The following is a 25,364-nucleotide window of genomic DNA, read 5'->3' on the forward strand; positions in this document are numbered from 1 at the left end:
AAAAATAACTTATTGTGAGTTTACTGAATCCTCATCAAATTTCTGTGAACTTAATTTAACAGAGTTCGGTGAAATAACAGGTTTTGCCAACTTTTCTCGATAACTTTCCATGTTTGTTCAGTGTGCATGAGTGAAATCCACAAAAGACAATGTAGAATGTCCCTTTGTCCACACCATAGCTAAAATGAGCAATATTTAAGACAGCAGTAATGATTACCAGTCCGCATGTAAGGTCTGGTCTTTGAAGTTTAAAACAGTAAAACTATAGATCGGGGTGAAAGAGATACTGAAGAGACCTGCTGCAACAGCTATCAACCCGTAGCTTTCCACTGAGGGCTTGAGCATGGTCAGTATCTGGATGATGATTCTTCTGGGAAAGCTAATGTTGCTGCAGGATGAAGGCCAGAAGGGGGCGCTCATCATGCGCTCTGTGCCGGTTTAACCCCCAGATTGAACAAATTTGTATGTGACTAACTGGAATAACAAATTGTCTCAGTGAGTGAATTTGAGATTTAGGCCCCATAAACTCCCACATAAAGCATGCTGAGAACTACAAATCCAGTTTTACATCAACTGAACAAGCAGAAAAATCATTTTTGATTACTGATTTTTCACATTCACCCGAAACATAATTTAATCTGCACATTTTAGAGAAATACAATAATCGAAATCGAAAGAAACAAAGTAGCCTATTGTTGTGTAGAACACAAATAATATGACAAATCAGCATTTCCCCATTTTTTTCTGTGCATTTAAAATTTTTAAATTCTCAAGAGCTTCACCAGTCTATTTATTTTATTACAATAAGAATATTAAAAAATATAAGAGAAAAATGATACACCCAGGAAATCTATCTATCAGCAGTTAATGTAGTCATGGATCTAACTGTGTATTTTTGCCTGCTTGAGAACTCGTGCTGTGGATGTATACCATAACAATGCATATGTTCCCCAAACATATCCTCTGCTCAGCTGAAATAAGGAAATGGTGAAGGAAGCAGGAACTTGCTCAGGCTATTTTCAGGGCAAACAGCAGCTTTCCTCTTCCTCTTGTAAAGGACAGGATATTGATTGAGACCTTTATGCTCTGTTGACTGTTTGATGGAAATTAAATCTCTCCACTCATACGCTCTTCTGTTCATTTCTGCGTATACACACACACCTAGTGGGTTATAATTATTGATTGCATTAATGAAATAATGTATTAGTCACATCAGTTAGGCTATTTTTTATACAGACAGATACTTGATTTCAGAGTTAAAATTCAAGTTTCAAATAAAATCAACTTGAAATGTAAAATTTAAAAATACACTGATATATAACTATGTTTAGCTTTAGGTTGCATTCATATACAAGGGATTAATCAGGCTTCATTTACTGTCTTAATGAGCTAAACTCCTGTGTGGCCCAGAGCTACACATTGTCAACCTGCTTCCAGGCTTCCAGACTGCTCTGTCAGTTGAAAATCAGCATTGACGGAGATACACCCATAATCACTGTGTGCTAATGAAGTAGCGTAAATGATGCACAATGTGCAAATCTCTGGATTTAATGAGGTTCATCTGTCAAACCCAACTAATGAAGCCATTAAGTGGAAATAACATCCTAAAATATATAATGTTGCAAGCTAGATTTAGTTTTTCTCCCCAATTAACTCAAAAATAAGTAGCAGAAGATATCAGTTGATGTACAATGTGGCATTTTTCCTGATATTTCTCACTTTGAGGTTAAGACTGCTATTGTCGGCTTAACATTTATCAGCTCACGTGACATATGTTGCATCTCCTTCTTTGTACAAAGACCTGAAAGACTGAAAGCCAAAAACATGGTAACATCTGGACTGCTCCATCCTGTTGTCTGTTGGGGATTTGTGCCCATGATAAGGCAGGTATTCCAAAAAGTCAAGGCATCTTGAACACTTGAAACTGAACCCATCTGTGTGTCATGAAAGTATTACATATCCTTGCATAAAATTGTGCATGATCTATGAGTGTTGCTCAGACTCAACAGCTCTCTATGCTGATTTTGTATAGTTGTTGAAACTCTTTTTGCAGTTTGTCCCTGTAGAAAATATGATTATAGATTATTTTAATTTGTACATGAAAAAGATACTTTTTATGAATTTAAAAAGTTTGGTTTGGTGAGATTTTAGGTGAAGTTTGCATTTATTTAATCAAAAAACAAAAACAAACAAACAAACAAAACGGTGAAATATTATTACAATTTAAAATACCCATAATCTCTTATTATTATTTAAAATAGTTGTGCTGCTTAATATTTTTGTGGAAACAAAAATGGAATTGGAATTTTTCGAGGTCCTTTGATAAACAGAAAGTTCAAAGAACAGTGTTGAAAGAGAAATCTTTTAACATAATGTCCTTGCTATCACATTTCACTAATTTAATGTCCTTGCTGAATAAAACAGTTCAATAATTAAAATAAAAAATTACTCACCTCAAACTTTGGAAAAGTAGTGCATTTTTATTTTAAATATATATTAAATATTAATTAAAATGTTTTATAATTAAAATAATTAATCATTTTTAATTATATAAATAAAATTTTAAAAACGGTATATACATAATAACATACTTGTAAGTGCTCAAATGGAGAATCTCTGTGACATTCATATTCATATTTGCAGCCATGTGAAAAGAGAAATGTAATCTTTTTTTTTTTTTTTTTTAATGTGCCTGAGTTTGTGCATGTTCTAACACATAATACATTCCTGAAATGACAGCCACTTGAGTGAACACCCTCTTTTCCTTATTTAGTATGTACAATCAGAGAACTTATTCTGTGTATAAATCGTATTACATTTTATGAGAGTTCGTATGAGACTTACTTGCTATTTTGTTGCACTCGCCAATAGTATCCTAATTAGGTAACATAAAGTTGGCTTCTACCACGTATCTCAACTAAATGCAAAGCACTGAACTCTGAACTGCTCTGAGAAGGATTAAGCAGGACTGACCCATTGCCATACATGGAAAACACCTGGGAAAGGTTTAATTTGTACCTGTGGAAAACAAACATTGGGGTTACATCATGGCATATGTCATGTAGTTTACTCACTCAACCAATCGTGCTTAGATCCTTTCTGTCAACCTTAGGCATTTTGGTTATATTTCCATATTAGGAGTATACCTGTCCCCATTGTTTAGAGAGTGCAGCATCCACCAGTCCATCCCTTCAGATCTTAGCGTGAGCGTGTGTTACCTGTCAGTGTTTCCATATAGGGTACTTTAGGTCTGATGGGTGGAGACAGTCAGCCACTTATAGTGTTTTTGTATTTAATCCTATTGTGTACTTCCATTCTCCTATGTTAAATACAGTAAAGAGGCACAATAATCCTTTTAAAAGAAAAATAATCTTTCTGAATAAATGCAATGACAGGAGAAGAGAAGCAGAGAGTCCCAATCACTCTAAGTTCTAATTTCCGCTTTAAGGAGTCATGTGACTTCGCCTTGGCGTTCCAAAGTACTATACCATGTGACTCATCCAGAGATTGCCTTATAAGGAGATTGGCTGAATATCTCTTAAAGGGGCCCTGAACATAACCCTGTAAACAATACACAACACAAAGGTCATTTCATTTCCTTTATATTGTGCAGCGTAACATGTTTGAACTCTGTGTATGCCTATATGGAAGAAAACATTTCATTTCTGGTTGCTGTGTGTGTGTGTTGGTACACTCCATCACATTAAACATGGCCATATGTCAAAACAGCTGCTTAAACTAATAAATAAATGAACAATCGCCCTTTACAAGCTTACCACACAGTTTATACGCTACACTTAATTCCAGGAGTAGGCTAAATTAAGCTTGGCTTACTTTATATTTCCTTTCTGATATAGGCTCCTGTGACTTCCTCTCAGAATTGTCACAATGTGCTGTGGGTGTAAGACTTTAAGTCGTCTATCTCTCTTCCTCTTCCTCTTTCTGTTTGAAACATCCTTATAAGGGCTACAGTATTCTGCTGATGAGAGAAACAATTCGGATTTCAAAACAGATAAAACACAATCATAAACACGCACATATGCTACTACAACCAGTGAAGTCACAGACTCTCACACCCTAAACATCAAGCTGATACTCACACACACCCTGGAGATTGAAAGATATACCTATTCCATACATTAGGAATGTGAAGCACTTTGTGAAAAATGATGTGGCAATAGACTGTAACGATGACTCATTTACTTCTGTGACTAGCTTATCTATTCTTTATGGCTCATTGAGCTATGGGTATAATATTAAGATTGCACTGTTGAGTTCACTGTGGGAACATAGATAGTCAAAACTCAATATTAATAACGTTGCATGCCTAGGCACATGTTTGGTTGGGGTGGGCGGGGGTATGGGTGTCACTACTGTTAGCTATCTCTTGATGACAAGCCACTTTCGTCACTAGATAAATCACACACTACACTGCGGTGACACACTGATGCTTCAATATGACTAGCTTCTGAATAGTTCATTAACATAAAGCACCATTTTGCTGTCTTTTCAATTCCACAGTGATAAGTCAAGAAATTTGCAGAGCACCCCAGTCAAGACATGCTGTCACGCGTCTCAGATTGCCCATGCTGAAGGCAGCACACATATAACAGGGATTATGGAACAAAATATAACCTATAAACTCATAAAGGATTAACAAACACTGTAACATCATAATAAATGAGGTCTCGTTTAAGTAGTGTAAGAAGATTCCAGACTGCCATTTTATTTTTTTATTTTATTTTATTACATTTGAGGCTAATATCACAGTTTTACTTTAAATGCCGAATGTTAACTATAGTTACTCAGGGAAATTTGGGTTTCAAATTGGCCACATTTAACATTTAGGAAACACTTAAGATGCATATTGCTATTTGAAATATGAATATTATTTTTTTAATGCAAAGTAACAAAGCATGTAACATGTGAGCACTCCCAGTCCCAAGATTTTTCTGATGCATGGCAATGCAGCAGCGTGAAACGTAGTCGGTTATGACGTATTACGCAAATGCCGGGTTGACCGGAAGTGTCCGGTTCAGACGAGCAGCATGCCATTGTTTGGTATCCCCTGCTTTGCAGACGACCCGATACGCTAAAATATTTCAAAATTAGTTGATCTTATACACTTCCGAGCCACGATGTATACAGGACACATTTGCACTTTAAGTGGACACATTTCATTCATTTCTGCATGACTTCTGAAGCATCCGCAGCCTGCAAGCTTTTTTACATTCACAGCATTGCAAACGGCAAACTGATCCAAAGCACTGTGCACAAAAGCGACCGGTGATTACAGTGCAACAGATGACAGATTAATACGTTTTAATACTGATTTACAAATCTTACAATGGTCATGAGAAATATCTGTACTTTAAATGGGAGCCACGCCCACGTTGTTCATCTAATACAAACTGACCTAATAAAATGAGTTACTTGCATATGCGAACAATAAATGTCCTTTTATGAACTAATGCTGAACGAATCGCTTTGAGCTAGGTTATGTCAAAAAATTGTAAAGTAAGCAGCTCAGGCTATATGATCAAATAATGCTCCTCTGTTTTACCAATAATGAATGGCGACTCCAATATAGACTGCAACACTATTGTCATTTATAGTGCAATGACATGCATTAAAATACAAATAATGTATAATGATTTTTCAAAATGTATTAAAACAAGAACAGTATGTCGCAGTAGGCTGCAGTGTTTCTGTCAGTGTCTGTCGTTTCTGCAACCTGATTAAAGGCTTATTTAAATGTATTTGATCCATTGCTAGAGGTTCAGTGAACTAGCAAGCGAACTATTCAGTCGCTATGTAAAATGTATTATTATAAAGTAAAAAAGCCACAACCTAAGCAGTCCAGCTCTCTACACTGAATCACAAGATAATGTCACTGCGTCCCATGCCAAATTGCGTCCCATGCCAAATTAAAATATTTTTACTCAGTATAATGCATATATATATATATATATATATATATATATATATATGGCTATGTGGAATTAAATGACTTTTCCTGTCTTTCTTTTTCAAATAAATTTGCCTGCTTGATTAGCCTTGCCATACATTATTTCAATTCAGAACTTGAATTTCAAGCAACTAGCTTGAAACTCGCCAAGTGGACGACGGCTGGCCAATCAGATTGCTCGATGCCGAAAGTTTACCTTATATGGAAGGAGCCGGCCGCAGCTCCGGGTATAAAAGTGTGACGCACCTCACGCATAGTATTGTGAGTTTTCAGTACACACTGAGAAGATCTTCACTCTCCTTGTTCACAATAACCTACTAATACACAGGTGAGACTGGCTTTATATCACTACTAAATGGTGTTCAGTATTGTATTAATGTTTCTAATGACGCTGGTTTAAATTTAATTTGTTATTGCTGATATTACGCAGAGTATAATATATTGGTATGTGACTTAAGTTTTAATTCTGGATGGAGTAACTAACGTACGTTAACGATAAACGGTGCGATTTACTGTGGTTTTTACAGCTATTAACTTTAAAGGTTAAGTTAACGTACACTTTTTTTTTTTTTTTTTTTTTTTTTTTTAAATCTTAGTGGTATCAACCGATATTTTGTATCTTTCTTAGCCTGACGGATTTAACGTTAAAGCGTTTTTTTTTTTCTGTAACCAAGGGGCTTAATCTATTCATTTTGGGTGTAAAGTGCTTTTATTAATTTAATATAATACAATTAAATGTGGATTTAGTAGAGCAGTGTCCTCAATGTTCGCAGTTTGAATGGTGGGTGTGGTTACTATAACACAGTAACCGGCATCTCTTCCATCTGAGCCGTTTGATCCGTTCCAAGAAAGGTCTAAAAACGCTTAAAAGGGTATTTGAAGTTTGTTCTTCAGGGCTGTTAAGCTGTAACGTTAATGATATTTCATAGGCTTGTCGTTCACAGCCACTAAATAGGATTGCAGCAGTCATGTGCTGAAACCCCTGCACTTCATATCCTCTTGATAAAGGTTAACTTTGCAAGCATCAGGATCATAATGGTGCTCGTCTGGTTAAGCGCTTATCTCGGCCCTTGAAACTGGGAGTGGTCGCGTCCGTTGGTCTGGTTCCACGCGCTGAATCGGCGGCATTGAGCTGCTCGAACTTATTGCCATATAAGGCAATAGTGAGACTGCCTGACCACTTCCTTTGTCTCAAACCGCTTGGTTTCATCCCTGCGCCTTTGCGCCGCCTACTGGCAGTCGTCAAAAGCGTTACACCACAGCCTACAAGAAATACTGCCAGTCGCTCTAACAATTTTGCCTCTTTTTACAGCCATGGATGAGGAAATCGCTGCCCTGGTCGTTGACAACGGCTCCGGTATGTGCAAAGCCGGTTTTGCTGGAGATGATGCCCCTCGTGCTGTCTTCCCCTCCATTGTTGGCCGACCCAGGCATCAGGTATATAACTTAATAACTTTAATTCCTTGACGACAGTTTAAGTGTTAAAATGTCATCAAAAGTCTAGAAGATATCTTATTAAAATTACGGTTTATTCTTTTGAATGTCAAGTTATGTTTACGTAACGTTAGTATCTTATACAATACAGATTTGCAAAACCGCTTCACTATAATATACAGCAAAGTGCTAATTTTGAAAATTAAGCCACAACGTCAGGTGTACAGCAACTCTACAGCTAAATGTAGTTCAATGTTGATTTTAATTCAGTTCAATAAGTGTCAGTTTTGCTAGAGCAATCACAAAATTGCTTTAAAGAAGCCTCTACAGAAGGCTGTAGCATCACTATTCAGTTAAAGTTTGTTTTCATCTAATACTGTTAATGCAGTGCTAATTGAATTTTTTTTTTTTAAACCTATTTTGCATATAGATTCTGAGTATTACTTGGTTTTTTTGCATGGTCTCTGTGCCTAATCTCTAAACTCTTTCCTCCAGGGAGTGATGGTTGGCATGGGACAGAAGGACTCCTATGTAGGAGATGAGGCTCAGAGCAAGAGGGGTATCCTGACCCTTAAATATCCTATTGAGCACGGTATTGTGACCAACTGGGATGATATGGAGAAGATCTGGCATCACACTTTCTACAACGAGCTGCGTGTTGCCCCTGAGGAGCACCCTGTCCTGCTGACAGAGGCTCCCCTCAATCCCAAAGCCAACAGGGAGAAGATGACACAGGTGCGTCTCTATCAAATCATCATGACTCATACTGCTCTTGTCTCTTTCCTTTTTTTTTTTTTTTTTATTCACTTCCTTTCTATCCACTTCCTCTCAGGCTCTCTGTCCTCTGCCATGAGGATCTCCTGATAGGAGGTTCAAAAGGTTTATCCTTTTTGAAATGCATTTCCTGCATGGTAGCTTCTCTAACACTCTACTTTTCTAACACTATCTTGAGTGTGAAGTTATAGCATGGTGTGCCAAGGAGGCTTTGCTCCCTTAACCATGGAGTGCCTTTTGGTTTAGATGTGTATTCACTGGAAACTTCAAGAGAGATCTGACACTATAAATTTGTTTCTACAGATCATGTTTGAGACCTTCAACACCCCTGCCATGTATGTGGCCATCCAGGCTGTGCTCTCCCTGTACGCTTCTGGTCGTACTACTGGTATCGTGATGGACTCCGGTGATGGTGTGACCCACACTGTACCCATCTACGAGGGTTATGCTCTTCCCCACGCCATCCTGCGTCTGGATCTGGCTGGTCGTGACCTGACAGACTACCTGATGAAGATCCTGACCGAGCGTGGCTACAGTTTCACCACCACGGCCGAGAGAGAAATTGTCCGTGACATCAAGGAGAAGCTGTGCTACGTGGCCCTGGACTTCGAGCAGGAGATGGGAACTGCTGCTTCCTCTTCCTCCCTGGAGAAGAGCTATGAGCTGCCTGACGGGCAGGTCATCACCATTGGCAATGAGCGTTTCCGTTGCCCTGAGGCTCTCTTCCAGCCTTCCTTCCTGGGTGAGTTTTATGCTGCGCATTAAAATGCAAAGGGTTTTGTGCTCGTATTGCTGACCTTACTGAGACTAACTTTATTTCTTTCATACAAGGTATGGAATCTTGCGGTATCCATGAGACCACCTTCAACTCCATCATGAAGTGTGACGTGGACATCCGTAAGGACCTGTATGCCAACACCGTGCTGTCTGGCGGTACCACCATGTACCCTGGCATTGCTGACCGTATGCAGAAGGAGATCACTTCCCTTGCTCCTTCCACCATGAAGATCAAGGTGATGCCCCTTAGCTGTTTTTTGTCTCTTATGGTAGCTTGCAGTTATTAAGGTGAGCTAACACATCTCTTCTCTTGTAGATCATTGCTCCCCCTGAGCGCAAATACTCTGTCTGGATCGGTGGCTCCATCCTGGCCTCCCTGTCCACCTTCCAGCAGATGTGGATCAGCAAGCAGGAGTATGATGAGTCTGGCCCTTCCATCGTCCACAGAAAGTGCTTCTAAACAGAACTGTTGCCACCATAAATGGCCATGCAGTAGGATTCAATCGAACGACCAACCTAAACCTCTCGAACAAGATGACATCAGCATGGCTTCTGCTCTGTATGGCGCATTGACTCAGGATGCGGAAACTGGAAAGGGAGGTAGTTGTCTTGCAGGGGGAGGAGCTTTCCCCGAGAGGACTTCAATGTACATTTCTTCTTTTTAGTCATTCCAGAAGCGTCTGCCACTTCGCCCTCATCACTGTGGGCATACATGACCTTTGTTATAGTGTTTATGTAAATTATGTAATCGATGCATTGTTTCGTTTTTTTTTTTTTTTGTACTTCAGCCTTAAACTTGGCCCAGTTTGTTGCAATGATGGGGAAAGCTTTACCTTTTAAACGTGAAGATCTTGCAGGACTCCCCTAGGGTATGTGAATGAGGGACGTCCCTTGCGTATGTAAGCCAGGGTGTCTCTGTACACTGACAAGTAAACCCAAATAAAACGTGCACATGTAAAACCACACACTGTCTGTCTTCAGTTGTCTAAGCACTTTCTCAGGTTTTAAACTTGTTAAATTCAATCATTTTAATAGGATGGTATGCTATACTCTTAGCCTCAGTTACTAGCTGGTGTCTGTGGGACCAAAATGGCCCTTGTTCAAACCTGGCTCCAGCAGATGCCAAGTCTGTTTATTAACATGTTAATGCCACATTACAATTATTTTTATAACCAGACTATTAGAAACTTGAGGCATGAACTGGGATGCTACAAATAAGCATTCAAGTCCTACATTTAGGTTTCATACAATTAAGCCAAATGGCTCTACTAATACTACTTGTATAGTCAAGCTAAACCTTTACAAATATTTGGCACTTTAAGTGGTCCTGGTTGTTTCACTTGGAGTTAAATGCTTTGATCTAGTTTAATATTTAGCCTTTAAGGTACTCAATGTAAGAAGTTAAGTTTAAAAATTAGAGACAATTAAGTGTTTGATTTCTCTGCTTATGAGCTTTTTTTTTTTTTGTCCTTTTTGAGGTGAAGGACAAATCGCACCTTATGTACTACAGACTGATACTCTCAGAAGCATGTAGTGTCCATTAAACCTGAAGTGAGCAAATTTTTCATTTTGTTCCATATGGTGGACAAAAACGTATATCAACACGTTAATGTTAACTATTACGGTATTCAAATAACTGATTCCAACCCAATTCAATTTGTGAATGTCCTATTTGTATGATACCGAGTCTATTATGCTCCTATATACACTTTATTCATATTCTTTCTAATCAGCTTCATTAAATTTTCATAATTATCGTTATAAGATTGAATACGAAAATGATAATGTATTTTTGTCTATTCGGTGTTTCAAGTTTAGAAACGCTAGTGTTTGACTTTGTTAAATGACATTTAATGTTCTTTGAAAGTTAAACCAAAATGAAAAAGGGACCACACCCGGGGACATTTTTACTAGTTGCACGCTACCGGAAGGAGGTACGTCTTTCAAACGTTCCGATGGTGCTACATCTTGCTGCCGCTATACGTCTGCCTACAGTGGCAGTCACATTTTCAATGGATAAATTATATATTTGTTGAGATGGCAACAATTTGTTTTTGTATATCACTGAAGTACATATCCAAACAGATTTACCTAAAGCGTCATGGATAATCAAATTGAAACGGTAAGTTACATCTGAGAGCTGATCATTCATGCTAGTTAGCTTCTGCATTTTGTTGCCTGCAAAGATAATTTTATTTAGCAAACAACGTTTTGAAACGATTAGGATACATTTATTTTTAAATATCTGGACACGAAGATATTCAGTCTTCGTAAGGAACAGATTAGCAGAACATGATATAATTCCTGTCCTAATACTATATTACTGACGTTTTTTTTTACTTCTGTAAACTAGTTTTAAATACTGTACACACTACTAACAGGCGTACAGATCGTAGAATAAACTGACTTGCGTTCAGAAAGCTTTATGTCATTTTTGGCATTTGTTTTGACTTTAGTGATTACCACATCTGCATTGTAATAAGATCACTTAAAAGCTGAGGATGTAGGACTTCACCGTTATATTTTGCAAACAATGAACTCCCTGGTTAATGAACTCTTGGTTAAAAAAAAAAGAACTGAGCTCAATCCAGTCAAATTAGTTGCTATATATGAATAACTGTTTCTTCTTGCTGCTCTCCAGGCTCTGTGCTGCTCAGACAGCATTTCCCAGACCTCTGTCACTATCTCAGACTTCTCAGATGAGATTTTACTGAATATCCTGCGATTCATTCCAAGCCATGACCTGATGCTCAATGTGAGTCAAGTGTGCCGGAAACTTCGAACTCTCTGTCTGGACAAGAGCTTGAGAGCCCATGTACACCTGCATAAAGAATACACAGTAAGCTTGAAACACACACTCACACACACACACACACACACATACACACACACACGTCTGGTTTGCTATCCTTGTGGGGACTCTTCATAGGCGTAATGGTTTTTCTACTGTACAGACCGTATATTCTATTGCCCCACACCAACCCTACACCTAAACCTACCCCTTACAGGAGACTTTCTGCATTTTTAGATTTTCAAAAAGCTTTATGATTTATTAGCTTGTTTACCCGTGGGGACCTCAATTTAGGACCTCAATTTAGGTCCCCACCGTGACACGAGTCCCAATGAGTCTCTGTGTATTGAGGTTTAAATCTCCACCTGATTAGAAAAACAGGTACACACACACACACACACTTTTACTGTCTCTCATGAACTTAAAAGTATTTCTGACAAACAACGGTTTGATTAGGTTGAAGGGATACATTTTTCCCAAAAACATTATATTCTATTTGAGGTTCCAGAACTTCTGAACAGTTATCCATCTTGTCTATTGTGCATTATAATGTTTTGATGCATGTTCTTGCATGTTTGGGCCAGTATTTTTCAGATTGACCTGCCAGCATTTTTATTGTTAAATCAAAATCATACATTGATTGCATTATAAATGTATGTTTTTGGTGAATTTAAATGTACACATTTATGTTTACATTTATAATATTGCTTTGCTGATTTTTTAAATGTATAATTTGTATGTTTGTTATTTAATATATATTTCAACAATTAATATATTATAATAATTAAGAAGTTATTAGTTATTATGCAATTCATAACATTTACTATACAATTAATAAACATGTTAATTATTTTTGTACATTTTTCCACACATAATACATTTTTTTTCCATGTACAACAAATGTACATCGAAAAAAATGCAATAATTACTAGGAATTATACTGTTATCATATATTATAATTTTACAATTATATAGGAAAGTATAATTAAGACTCCGTAAGTTCATAAAATTTCCATTGCTGGAAAATGATGGCATACCTGGCATTTATCCCATTCATATGCCACCAATATCATCAATTATTTACTGCAATTAAAAAAGAAAAAAAAAATCTAATTTTTTAGCTAGTTAGATAATTTTACCTGTCTGACAGGTTTTAAATGTTGACAAACAGAATTGGGAACCAAGACCTGGAAATCTTACCTTTGCATTGCTTCCTATTCACAGGCAAATGACGATGCTGTGAAGCAGCTCTTGAAGAACCTTTCCGGCGACATCCAGACTTTAAACCTGAGCGGCTGCTACTGGTTGGCTGGCTCTATGGTGGATCAGGTCACCCGCTGTAAGGCTCTAGTCAGCCTGGACCTTACAGGCTGTCGATTGACATCAGTTCGCCTCTCGCATCTGCTGACCTCTCTTCGTTCTCTACGCTCATTGGCATTGGATGTGGGACCGGGGTTTGACCTCCATCAGCTGAGCGCCGAGGGCAAGTCTGCTTTGGCACGACTGCAGGAGCTCAAGCAGACATTGTTGACTCCCTCGTACGGTGTGGTGCCGTGCTGCAGTGCCCTACGCCGCCTGCACCTTTATCTAGAGGCCAGCGAGGGCTGGAGGGAAGCGGGCGGTTGCGCGCAGCTGATGGTGGGTCAGAGCAGCGTGCCACACTATCAGAATCTGCGTTGGTTCTCTGCACGCCTGGCGCCTGGTGAAGTCAATCGCACTCTGTTGGCACTCTACTTGGCTGTTTTCAGTATGAGAGTCCCGGAGGGTCTTACAGGACTGGTACTGTTTGTGCCGGGCCCCGCACCGCCAAGGCCGGTTGCAATGACGGCGCTAATGGAGAGCATGGCGTCGACGGTGGGAAACACCGTTAGCGCTCTCCAGCTTCCACGTACGTGGTTGGATGGTGCTATACTTGGGCGGGTCTTGGCGCATGGCTGCCCCTCTTACCTAAATGTCTCACGCTGTTCATCTCCAGGGTTCAACCCTCTACATGTGCTCCTTAGTGCGGGTCGTGACCTCAAACCCTTAAAGAGTCTCAACGTGCGTGGATGTGGCCAAGGGCCTCTCGCCGAGAGCTGTGGGAAGGGCGAGGAGGAGATGGATGCAGAGAGTGTCAAAGCGCTTACTGAATGTTGCCCACATCTTATTCACCTTAATTTATCTGCCACACACTACCACCATGCTCTTCCTGCTGGGCAGGATGGACACTTGTGTGGCGCTTTAGGGCGTCTCGCTGCCTTGTGCTCTTTGGCACTTCCGGTGTGTGCCTTGGCACAGTTCCCACCAGCACCTGTGAACATTCAAGACTCCAACACAGACCACTCCTCAAGGTCACTACTTCTCGGGCTTAAAAAGAGCAGCCGCATCGGTGTGCCCACATATCGACCAACAACCGAGGTCACCGTGGATCAGGGCGAAGAGCGGCAGGATAGAGGCTTGTGCATTCAGCCTCTGCTTCACGGTTGCCCGCATCTAGTGGAGCTAGAGCTGATTGGCGCAGGGTTTTCCTCTGCCATGCCACGCAATGAGCCGGCCATCCGCAAGGATCCTGCCGCATGCCGCTGGTCCTACAATGTCGGAGATGGTGAGTTAGCTGCTTTGGGAGCGATGAAATTTTTGCGCAAGCTTACCCTCGCTCACTTACCGGGAGTTCTGAAGGGGACAGGACTGATCGAGCTGGTTCAGGGGTGCAAGGACCTTTGTTCGTTATCACTTGCAAATCTTGGATCTTTAAAGACCATGAACTACACGCAGGCTCTGCTGGAGGCTCTTTCCTACTGTACACAACTCAGGGACTTAAGGTAAACACATGCCACTACACACTCCATGCACAAAATGCAGTCAACAAATAGACTTGTTGCAATATATATATATATATATATAATATATATATAATTTTTTTCAATAACCATGCCACAAATAATTTCATGTTAAAACTGTAACTCACCAGTAGGGAGCAGCACCATAATGACAGAATTGCTGTACATCCTGTATGTTTACGTGATTACATTTAATGTATGCTAAACATTAAACATAAATATACATAAACATAAATGTATTGCTAAATAAAAGTATTAATTTAGCTATTTCCCCCCCTGAATGGTATAGTGTATAATGTTACAAAATCTTTTTATTTCAGATAAATGCTGATCTTTGGATCTTTCTATTCATCATGTACTCAACTGTTTTAAATATTGATAATAATAATAATAAAAATGTTTCTTGAGCAGCAAATCAGCATATTAGAATGATTTCTGAAGGATCATGTGACACTGAAGACTGGAGTAATGATTCTGAAAATGTAGTTTTGATCACAGGAATAAATTAAATTTTAAAATGTATTCAAACAGAAAGCAGTTATTATAAATAGTAAAAATATTCCACGATATTACTGCTTTGGCTGTAGTTTGGATCAAATAAATGCATGCTTGGTGAGCAAAAGAGAATTCTTCAAAACATTACAAACCTTAACTGTTCAAAAACTTTGACTGTTAGTGTAAGCAATAATAATAATACATTTATTATTAATAATTTTTAGTAGACTATTTTAGCCCCATAACTCCTGCTTTTATTTACTGTTTTTATATGTGTGAAACTGCAGGCTGGAGCAGCCCTATTTTAATGCGAGCGCTGCGTTTTTTGAAGCACTCAGTCAGTGTCACCAACTGCGGCGTCTGTGTTTGGTTTCTCGACATGGGACCTTCCAGCCCGCCGCTGTGGCGTCCTTCATGCAGAGCTGCGCTGACGTCATCATGTGCCACATGTTCATGGGTGGTACCCTAGTGGCCTGTAAAACACTGCAGAAAACCCTGCTGGACAGGTCATTTGCTTTAATGAATTCTTAATGATAAAGACTTTCTTAATGAGTGAATAATTTCAGGAAGTAACCTGGTGAATGTCAAATATTTACCGGTCCTTTCTCTTCCTCCTGCAGTTTTTCAATATCTCGTCCAGCCCTCAGTGTGGTGATTTACCCTTTACTGCACGAGGATCTGGCCCATGTGATCAGAGGTATGCCACTTTGCCATCTGGACGAGATCACACTTTTCAAAAGCCGCGTCGCTGAGGAGCCCATGAAACAGTGACATGAGGTGAAATCAGAAAATGGAAATCATGTGTTGGATAAACCTGAGTAATGCTTGACCTGTGCAATTTTGTGTGAGAGAGGTCAGAGTTATGCATTGTAGGGATTTTCCTTTTGTTTATTTAATAAAAAAAAATAATATGTTAGCAATCTGGTGAAAGGATTCCAGGAAAACCATTTGTTTGGATTTAAAAGATCATTGAGCTAAATGGACAATCGCAACGTTTAATAAGGTCATTGTTTCCCAGTAAAGATGCAGTGTAAACAAACTCTTTACCAGGTTGAAATGTCATCTCTGTAAATGTGCCAAAATAAAACCTTGTTCACATCTTCATTCTTTTTGTGTTCACTGAGATATTCTCTGTCTCTTAGATTGAGATGCTATAGCCACAGTTTAGGCACAGGCCATCTGAACCTAATGAGCAGTTCAGCTTTTACAGCCACAATGTTGGACCTTTAGATTATCAGATATCTGTTTTTCTCACAGGTAAGAAGAGTGAGAGTTCATTAGAGAATCTGAGATGTCTGATTGGTGAGCATAATGTTCTTTTGAGTCATCTTTTCTGTGAATAGGTTAATATGGTTCACAAAACTGGTTTCAGTCTGTTGCTTCTTCTCTCATGAACACATCAAGGAAAGACAAACGAAAGTGGGTTGTAATTTGCTGACAGGTGTCTGATTGTTTAGAGTTTCAAACAAACTTTTGATATAAAACCTTTAAATCTTACAAATAAAGCATTCACAGATTAATATTATTAAATATTGTGAAATTTTACATATGCCATTAATTACTCACCCTCATGTTGTTCCAAACCCGTAAGACCTTCATTCATCTTCAGAACACAAATAAAAATCTTCTCTTCCGTGTCAGTCTGCGATGCACATTCATCGAGTACCACGACGCAAAAATTTGACAAAATGTTCGTTTTTGGGTGAACTATCCCTTTAAAGTCATTGACCTTATCATTTCTCAGTAATATTAGTTTTTCTTGGTTGCTAACATGCAATTCATGAAAGATTTACCATTTTCTCACAACTATAAACATAATCTCAAAACAGCAAACCTCAAAACTTCTAAGTCAAAATCAAATATTTTAGTCGAAAAACATTCTCTTTAAACTAGATCAAACTAGAGACCAGTGAAATGTCACAATTCTCAATACCACAGCAGAATACCAAAGTAACTAATATTAGTTAAAAAAAACAACAAAAAAGGTCCTCAAAATTATTGAAAATAATTAAACTGCCAGTAATAAAAAAGCAAAAGAATACAATAGAATTAAAAAAAAAGATACAAATGAAACAAACTGCACTTTAAGTTTGAGTGCACTTTTTGAGTGCATTTGATCGTTTAGGCGCTAAAAGATTACTTTACATGTCAGTGCTGTGTTCCGTCTCTGAGCGCGTAAGTTACACAGTAATCTTCCCGAGGAAGCGCGCGAGTTCTCTTTCATGCTTTTAAATCAAGCACTTGACATTTTGCAAAAGTCTCGTTACACGATTTTACTGATTTGCACGTGAAATTGGGCTTTTATGGAGAAAGGAAGGTGCACCGCTGGAAAGGGCGCAAAAATCGTTTTATCTCGATTACTGTATTTTCATAATCGTTGGAGGCGGAAATCGAAATCGAAACTGAATTTCGATTAATTGCACAGCTACATAGACCTGCTCATTGGTTGAAGACCAGACGCAGTGCTAGGTTGTGGCTAGTCTGCGAAAGCCTAGTCATGCTGGCTGTATGCTGGCGAAAAGAGCACTGCTGTTGTCCAGACCTTCAAATGATAGGAAGGAGCGGATTTTCCTGTTGCTGTTAAGTGCAAACCTGCATGACCAGGTATTTTATTCTTTATTGTTTAGTGGTTTAATATAAGATTCCAGTATTATATTAGTTCCAGTGTTTAATTACTAAACTGAAGGTGCTATGTTATTTACATTGTCACATTATTTTCTCTTCATTGAATAGGTGAATAGCTTCTTGCTCTAAATTTTGAGGTAAGTACAGTAATGCTATTTATATGTGATTTAAATATTACAAAATATATGTAAAATGTGTATTGTGGCTCTTGCAGAGAACTTGATCCATCATCATCTCTCATCCTCTTCATCATGATGCTGCTTCTTCATGTGCTGATGCTGTCTCTTCTCTCCGGTGGTTCAGCCAAAGTTGTGCAGGATTTTGAGACTGAATGTGGTCAATTTTTGGCAAATGGAAAATCACCAACAAGATTTCCTGATCCACAATACAGGCAGATCTGCCAAACTCTAGATAATGTTTATTATTATGCCACATTCTATGACACTCACAACAGGATCCCCGTGTACTCAGCCTACAAGTTTGAAGGGCTAATGAACTGCACAAGACTAAAGGCGTGGTACATTGAACCTCAAGTAAGTGAAATATTACTCTAAATGGGTTCAAGTAATTGTTGTACCATATTATTATTTTATTTTTTTATTTTAGTTATTTTTTTGCGGTTTATCCTCTTAGACTTTGAAAATATTCACAGCTAATCTTTAAAGTAAAATCATTTTAAAAATATACATTTTTGAAATCATATTTTTCTCATTGTATGCATGTAGCACTCTATGATGTAATACTTTGTCCAGCCTCCTTTGATAACAGCTCTTAGTCTTCTTTTCTTCTGCGTCATAAGTTTGAAGAAAACACAAATTAGGATCTAAGATCTTTCCAACTTGATCCATTGGTTCCATAACCATTCCATAATTCAAAATCATTCTGTATGAGCACCAAATAATATGCCAAACATCTTTAAAATCTAAAGAAACATGAGGATACTAAATCAGATTAATGATTCTAAAATAAAAGAGAGATTGCTAATTTATTTTATGTGTAGTACAGTACAAAGAATAACAGGAGCTGTAAAGAAAGTTTGTAATGTATTTTGCTGGGATGAAGAACAACAATAAATTTGGTCTAAATTTGTTTGCTGTACTTATTTAAAACAGCAGCCTACAGAGTCTGCTTCATGTATTATGATTTTTTTCTCTTCTTCTCCTTAAGCTAATGTTTTCAATTGATTTACTATTGCAGCTTGATGACAATAATGCATCACCAAACATGGAATTCGAGAATGGTGTGGAAATACAAGGACTTGGAGACCGTCAAGCTCTCAATAGAGACTATGAGAGGTCTGGCTATGACAAAGGTCATCTGGCACCAGTCTACCAGGCAAACTCACAGAGCTGTGCTAATGCCACCTTCACTCTCACCAATGCTGCTCCACAAAACCCCTCTTTTAACCGAGGCCAGTGGAAGGTACTAGAAAAAAAAATTGCTGGAGAACTGTCCAATCAATGTCTACCGAAAAAGTATTCTGTTTACATTGTGGTTGGGGTGGTACCAGGTTCTGAAATCATAAACAATAGAGTGAAAGTGCCTAGTCATTTCTGGACTGCATTCTGCTGCTTAGACAACAATAATAAATGTCAGATCTCAAGAGGGTTTATTGGAAAGAATGAGAACATTCCTCCCAAAAACAAAACTGTGAATGATTTAGAGACAGAGTTGGCAACGCTTTATAATGTTGATTCATTTGAGTTGTTTGATAAATCTACAAAACTCCCACCGAAGAAACAAAGCGATTCAGAAAATGAAAATAAGCTCTTTCAAAATAAAGCACCAGCGAGCTATTGTCTGAAAGAGAAACTTTATCAAATGTTTTCTTTGGTGTTGTTGTTATTTCTGACTAAATTATTATAACTGTTAGCGGAATCATGAAGAAAATCCTGCTCATGTTTTGAAAAGGTGTACTAGCATGATTGTGAAAACCCTTAAGAACTCCAGTTTTCCAAGAATGTTTCAATTCTTAGATGTTTGATTGTAATTAATAATTGAAACAATTATAATATGTATAATGGAGTGCATCATATATTACACTAATATGAAATAAAGATTGTTTTTTTGATTGAAAAAATAAATTTTTGGCCCCTTTGCCTCTTTATTGGACAGACATCCATTAGATTATAACTAACTGCTAAACTACAACTCTGACACAGATTCAGTCTCGATTTACTCAAACTTTGAGATCATTGTATGATTATAAAGTTACATTATTACAAAAATATCCATTGAAAAAAAAATTGCCAGACATATGACACGTGGAACTCGTCCCTCTCAGTCAATGTGAGTATAATGCAAAATAATTTATTTACACTGAAATCAATGTAAATACATGCACACACACACACACAAACATTGTATCACAAACTCAAAATCTGATGTTGATTTTCCTGGTCAGGTGACAGAAAACAACACACACACTGATTGGCAACTGTGCAATTTGTAAACCTCCAAATGTAAACTTTTTAAATGTCATAAATGTCGTAAGATACAGTGAGACACAATAGAGAGAAATAGTAAACACTTCTGTGCATTTATTTGCATTCATTCCTTTAAGAAAATTACAATCATTGGAGTGTAAAACAAAATTAGGCACAATTTCAACCAAATCCACCAGAGAGAAAATACGATACTAACGGAAAGAATATATGAATTCACCCAGCGTGCTTGTTTACTTCATGAGATCCATCAAGGGTATATCACCAGATACAGTACATTTACATTTATTCATTTAGCAGAAGCTTTTATCCAAAGCGACTTACAATTGGGGAATACATCAAGCGAGTCATCTTACAGAGGCAAATAGACACAGGAAGTGCTCGTAATACCAAGTTTCAAGCATTGTTCAAATAAGTACGAGCTAGAGAGGAAAAGATAAGAAGAATTTATTAATTAATTTTTTTTTTTTTTTTTTAAGATGAAGTCAGATTGTGACGAAAGAGATGAGTTTTCAGCTGTTGCTTGAAAATTGTCAGGGAATCAGCGTTCCGGATAGAGGTTGCAAGATCGTTCCACCAGCCAGGAACGGTAAACGAAAATGTTCTGGAAAGTGATTTTGTGCCTCTCTGTGATGGTGCACGAGGCGTCGCTCACTAGTGGATCTCAGACTTCTGGTGGGAATGTAGATTCGTAAAAGTGAGTGGAAGTAGGCAGGTGCTGAGCCTGTGCCTGTTCTATATGCAAGCATCAGTGTCTTGAACTTGATGCGGCCAGTGCAGGGAGATGAAGAGAGGTGTGACGTGGGCTCTTTTGGGTTCGGTGAAGACCAGTCGTGCCACTGCATTCTGAATCATTTGTAAAGGTTTGATTATGCATGATGGAAGTCCAGCTAGGAGAGCATTGCAGTGGTTCAGTCTAGAAATGACAAGGGCCTGGACAAGAAGTTGTGCAGTATGCTCCGTCAGGAAGGGCCTGATCTTTCTGATGTTGCGCAATGCAAACCTGCAAGATCGAGGAGAGACAAATAATTAATTGAAAAATTAATAGAAAAACAAAACAAAAACACAACGCTTAATATATGTAGGAAAGTTGTCAGGAGCAACGTCTGATCATTTTGCTCCAGAATGTTGTTTATGCACATTATCTGGAACAACTGGAAGACTTTTATCCTCATGGGTCATTGAACCCTACACTGTAAAAAATGATAAGTTGACTTAACTTAAAAAAACCTGTTGCCTTAAAATTTGTAAGTAAATGATAATTAAAAAAATAAGTTAAGTGAATTGTCAAGTTCACTTAATTTTTAAAAAAATTATTATTTACTTAATCATTTTAAGGCAACGAGTTTCCTCAATTTTTTAAGTTAAGTGAACTTATCACTTTTTACAGTGTATGAAGGAGGTGGTAACAATAACACTAGAACCAGTGCCAGCAGAATCCTACAACAAACTTTGACTACAGAAATGTAAGTATAACATTGAGTAGGCTATTGTGTATTATTTTTGTCCTATGTTTAGTGGTTGACTGATATTGATTTTTTTTATGCCTGATGCCGATATCTAAGAAAGCAGGGTGGCTTTCTCAGTTTCTCAGAAACTCAGTTAACATGCTGTGCTAAACATTCAAAATGTGTATGATACAGTTAAGTAGGGCTGGAACGACTCAACGTAATCAATTACGTAAATTAGTTGATTTGCAAGAAATAATCTAATTTACTATCTTGAGACACATGGCTCAAACATACTGTCTGAATGAAGGTATAATTCCCCCCAAAAAACCTCTTGTTTGTATTTTCCAAAAAAATTTAAAATAATATCAACATTATTTCATGCAGTTGCAGTTTTTTCAGTGTAAATGATTTAATTTGATTGGTAACAGTCCTATAGAGAAATTTAATTTATTGATCAAATTTAAGAATTTAAAATGAAGTATGTCATTTTGACTCTCCTCTACAAAATAGTGCATTACTCAGTCAATATACATTCATTGCACTTAATATTTTGGCTTTCATCACTATTTATGTTAATAAATATTTAAATTAATTAAAATATTAACAAAAGTACAAATTTGAGTCAGGAAAGTTTCTGAAATTTGGTTGATTTGACATGGAATGATGCATTTGCATAATAAATATTTTTAAGGAATTCATTGTGCAGTCTTAAATTGAATATCTCTCTTTGTCATCATAAAAACATAATGAAATAGTGAATGACATAGGGCTGGATGATATGGCCAAAATTTATATCACGATATATTTCTTAATTTCGGTCAATACAATATAATTCCGATATCGATATGAACACTATTAAAAAAAGCCTCTTAAAAACTGACAAGAATGCCCACAACAGATGTCTGTACCTACAAACTTATGAAAAATGAATTTGCCAAGTCTATGAACTCCTCCTATTAAACTATATAATATTTTAGGGGGGAAAAAACAGCACAAATAAATTAATGTTCACCTTTTATTTGTATTTAGCCTTCATACAAAAAAGGAACGTGAAATCACTGTCAAATAAACATCTCAGACTCACCTTATTAATATTAATATCTTTAACGTCATACTATAGGCTAACATACACTACCAGTCAAAAGTTTTTTGTTTTCTAAAGAATTCTCTTCTGCTCACCAAGCCTGCATTTATTTGATAAAAAAAAAAAACAGCAAAAACAGTAACATTTTGAAATATTTACCATTTAAAATAACTGTTTTCTATTTTAAAATATTTTAAAATGCAAGTTATTCCTGTGATTTCAAAGCTGAATTTTTAGCATAATTACTCCAGTCACATGATCCTTCAGAAATCATTCTAATATTCTGAATCAATTTTCTGCTCAAAAAACATTTATTATTATGTTGAAAACAGCAGAGTAGAATTGTTTCATGCTTCTTTGATGAATAGAAAGTTCAGAAGAACAGCATTTATCTGAAATAGAAATCTTTTGTAACATTATAAATGTCTTTATCTTCACTTTTGACTTTGACTTTTGGCTTGTAAACAATTTCATGCATTTTATTCAACATTTGTTGATATTTTCATTTAATCAGGTTTTTTTTCCAAAAACTCGACATTGTTTGGAACTATTTGTTAAACTCTCACTTTATAATACTCTGATACATGTCCGGTTATGCAGTTCTAACAGATGTTGCATTGTTTTACTGATAGATGTTTAACATTTTCTTTTCTTCTAACAGTGTGATGCTGATACTCCATACCCAACCATACAGTTGGTAGAAACTGACTGGAAAATGGCTTTCACCAAGAGGGTTCAAGTCCTTGTCAAAGTGGATGGTGTGGAGGTGTGCAGGGGAAGAGGAGCTGAAGAAGGGATAATTGCAGCCTTCAGTGCTTACTATGTTTATTTAACTTGGCTTATCCACCCTACATGAAGAATACACTGACCTTCCTGCAGCATGCCATAGCAAAGATTACTGAGGTGTGTGGCAAGCCCCTTCCAATAACTGTCACCCGAATAAGGAATATTCTGTGCTAAAAATGCCACAACCATATCGATGCATAAGAAAAACCTTCACCTTAACGAAACTAATTCAACATGTTGGTCTGGTTCACAACCATGAACCCAATTTCAGCATTACTTGTGGACTGAGTAACTGCAAGACATCTTTTACAACATATGAGTCTTTCAGGCGTCATGTCTATCGAACATATAGGAAGCTTGTTCTACCTCATGATGATATGGATGCTACTGAATACATGGACAATGACAATGATTTTGAAAACATGGACTGTCACAATGATCTGGAGAATACCAATGAGTGCCCTTGACACGTACTCTGCTGATGATAAATTGTTTGTGATCCTCAAGAATGTTTAAAAAGTTCAAATGAAATATGTAGCACTGTGTTTGGTGAAATCTGTGTTTGTGATAATGTTTTAAGGGTATAAAGTTACAATTAATGAAATGTGTACTGTTGGAAATAGATTGCTTTGAGATTCTTGATATTAAAAAACTTTTTAGAAAATGTAGAATGTAGTAGAAAAAGTACGTAAAATGAGATCTAGTGCTGTTTTGAAAAAAGTGAAATTACTTTCTAAATGTTACATGTTTTATTACATGGTTAAAAAAATTGGCAATGAAATGCGATTGTACTGATTTTGAAAAAAGTTGAATATTAAGCTTAATATTCTTGTTGTTTTTAAATTTTATAAAAGTTAGAGTATAAGCATAACTGTTTTTGAAAAAAGTAAAATTGCTCTGCATCCTGTTATGACACATTGTGATAGAGCTTAAAACATTCATCCTGTGAAAAATGTGAGAAAGTAACAGTTTTGAATGTTTAAAAAATGTGTGTTTGTGATAAAATGTTAAGAGTATAAAGTTAAAATGAATGAAATGTGTACTGTTGGAAAAAGATTGCTTTTTGATTCTTGCTGTTTACAATTTTGAGTTAAAAAAGTAAAATTGCACAATATATGTATCCTGTTATGACATTGTGATAGAGCTTAAAACATTCATCCTGTGAAAAATGTGATAAACAAGATTCTGGCCTTTTTAATGTGCTGTATGGAGTACAAATTTGCCATCAAATGGTACAAAAGGCTTGTCACTGGGGCAGTACCCTTAAAAGGACAAATTTGCACCTTTTTTACAGGTACATTAGGGTACCGTAGCACTATAAGGTACAATTTAGTCAGCAGAGGTACATATTTGCTTTTGAAAGGTACATACAGCATGGGTACCCATGTGAAAGTGTACAACGGGTGTATCGTTGAGGGTACTGCCCCAGTGACAAGCCATTGTACCCCTGCCTGAAGGTACACATTTTGCACATTTTTTTCTGACAGTGCAGCTGACAAAGCAAAATTAAGAGCTCCAAACACTTTTTAGAGGCCAAATTGAAGAGAGTATTTTTTTTCTACATCGACTTGGACTTTAAAGTGAATTCAAAGCTCAGTTTTAGTTAGTTTTTAGTGATAGTGTCTCAGTTCACATTGCATTTATTAGTAGTAGTAGTCGTAGTAGTATACAACTGTAAAATACAAAAATAAAGATGTATGTTTTATAATTATATTAATTATTTTACTTTGCAGTAGTAAAAATTGCATGAGGTCCTTGCAACCTTCAAGCCTTTATGTTGCCAAAAAATTGCAGTTTGTGAAAATATCTTATTACAAATCCAGTGAAATGCTGTAATTGTCTGTCCACAAAAATGTTGGAAATGATGTGAATGCATTACTCGCGCATGCTGTGTTCCTGAAATGCAACAGCACATG

At 37.2% G+C, this 25,364-nt stretch overlaps 3 protein-coding genes across 6 annotated transcripts; all 3 read left to right on the plus strand.

Moving 5' to 3' along the window:
* Nucleotides 1-6,175: 6,175 nt before the first annotated feature.
* Nucleotides 6,176-9,916, plus strand: actb1 (actin, beta 1). Its single transcript, XM_058791326.1, has 6 exons — nucleotides 6,176-6,296; nucleotides 7,281-7,405; nucleotides 7,898-8,137; nucleotides 8,480-8,918; nucleotides 9,008-9,189; nucleotides 9,270-9,916. The coding sequence occupies exons 2-6, from the start codon at nucleotides 7,283-7,285 to the stop codon at nucleotides 9,411-9,413; spliced, it is 1,128 nt and encodes a 375-aa protein (XP_058647309.1). The 5' UTR covers nucleotides 6,176-6,296; nucleotides 7,281-7,282; the 3' UTR covers nucleotides 9,414-9,916.
* A 962-nt stretch (nucleotides 9,917-10,878) lies between these two features.
* fbxl18 (F-box and leucine-rich repeat protein 18) lies at nucleotides 10,879-16,162 on the plus strand. Of its 3 annotated transcripts, none has more exons than XR_009273473.1 (5): nucleotides 10,879-11,075; nucleotides 11,595-11,792; nucleotides 12,969-14,545; nucleotides 15,390-15,564; nucleotides 15,679-15,813. XR_009273473.1 is itself a non-coding variant. In XM_058792113.1 (5 exons), the coding sequence occupies exons 1-5, from the start codon at nucleotides 11,055-11,057 to the stop codon at nucleotides 15,827-15,829; spliced, it is 2,166 nt and encodes a 721-aa protein (XP_058648096.1). In that variant the 5' UTR covers nucleotides 10,879-11,054; the 3' UTR covers nucleotides 15,830-16,162. The 3 variants fall into 3 exon arrangements, 2 of the variants coding, with proteins under 2 accessions (XP_058648096.1, XP_058648109.1); XM_058792113.1 differs by having other exon boundaries at nucleotides 15,346-15,564; nucleotides 15,679-16,162; XM_058792126.1 differs by having other exon boundaries at nucleotides 15,452-15,564.
* Nucleotides 16,163-16,344: 182 nt separating this feature from the next.
* LOC131549730 (endonuclease domain-containing 1 protein-like) lies at nucleotides 16,345-19,720 on the plus strand. Of its 2 annotated transcripts, XM_058792137.1 has the most exons (5): nucleotides 16,345-16,360; nucleotides 17,484-17,662; nucleotides 17,792-17,820; nucleotides 17,898-18,216; nucleotides 18,881-19,720. In XM_058792137.1, exons 4-5 carry the CDS (start codon nucleotides 17,935-17,937, stop codon nucleotides 19,547-19,549), a joined length of 951 nt encoding a protein of 316 aa, XP_058648120.1. In that variant the 5' UTR covers nucleotides 16,345-16,360; nucleotides 17,484-17,662; nucleotides 17,792-17,820; nucleotides 17,898-17,934; the 3' UTR covers nucleotides 19,550-19,720. The 2 variants fall into 2 exon arrangements, with proteins under 2 accessions (XP_058648120.1, XP_058648128.1); XM_058792145.1 differs by lacking the exons at nucleotides 16,345-16,360; nucleotides 17,484-17,662; nucleotides 17,792-17,820 and having other exon boundaries at nucleotides 17,828-18,216.
* The last annotated feature ends 5,644 nt before the right edge of the window (nucleotides 19,721-25,364 follow it).

Source organism: Onychostoma macrolepis, chromosome 01, assembly GCF_012432095.1.
Source record: "Onychostoma macrolepis isolate SWU-2019 chromosome 01, ASM1243209v1, whole genome shotgun sequence".
Taxonomy (NCBI): Eukaryota; Metazoa; Chordata; class Actinopteri; order Cypriniformes; family Cyprinidae; genus Onychostoma; species Onychostoma macrolepis.

Bases quoted from the DNA above. Each gene is read 5' to 3' on its own strand.
- fbxl18 (XM_058792113.1), top strand. From the start codon at position 11,055: ATGGATAATCAAATTGAAACG. The intron at 11,076-11,594 runs GTAAGTTACATC...GCTGCTCTCCAG, and splicing joins TGGATAATCAAATTGAAACG to GCTCTGTGCTGCTCAGACAG. The intron at 14,546-15,345 runs GTAAACACATGC...GTGAAACTGCAG, and splicing joins ACACAACTCAGGGACTTAAG to GCTGGAGCAGCCCTATTTTA.
- LOC131549730 (XM_058792137.1), top strand. From the start codon at position 17,935: ATGATGCTGCTTCTTCATGTGCTGATGCTGTCTCTTCTCTCCGGTGGT. The intron at 18,217-18,880 runs GTAAGTGAAATA...TTACTATTGCAG, and splicing joins CGTGGTACATTGAACCTCAA to CTTGATGACAATAATGCATC.
- actb1 (XM_058791326.1), top strand. From the start codon at position 7,283: ATGGATGAGGAAATCGCTGCCCTGGTCGTTGACAACGGCTCCGGTATG. The intron at 7,406-7,897 runs GTATATAACTTA...TCTTTCCTCCAG, and splicing joins TTGGCCGACCCAGGCATCAG to GGAGTGATGGTTGGCATGGG. The intron at 9,190-9,269 runs GTGATGCCCCTT...CTTCTCTTGTAG, and splicing joins CTTCCACCATGAAGATCAAG to ATCATTGCTCCCCCTGAGCG.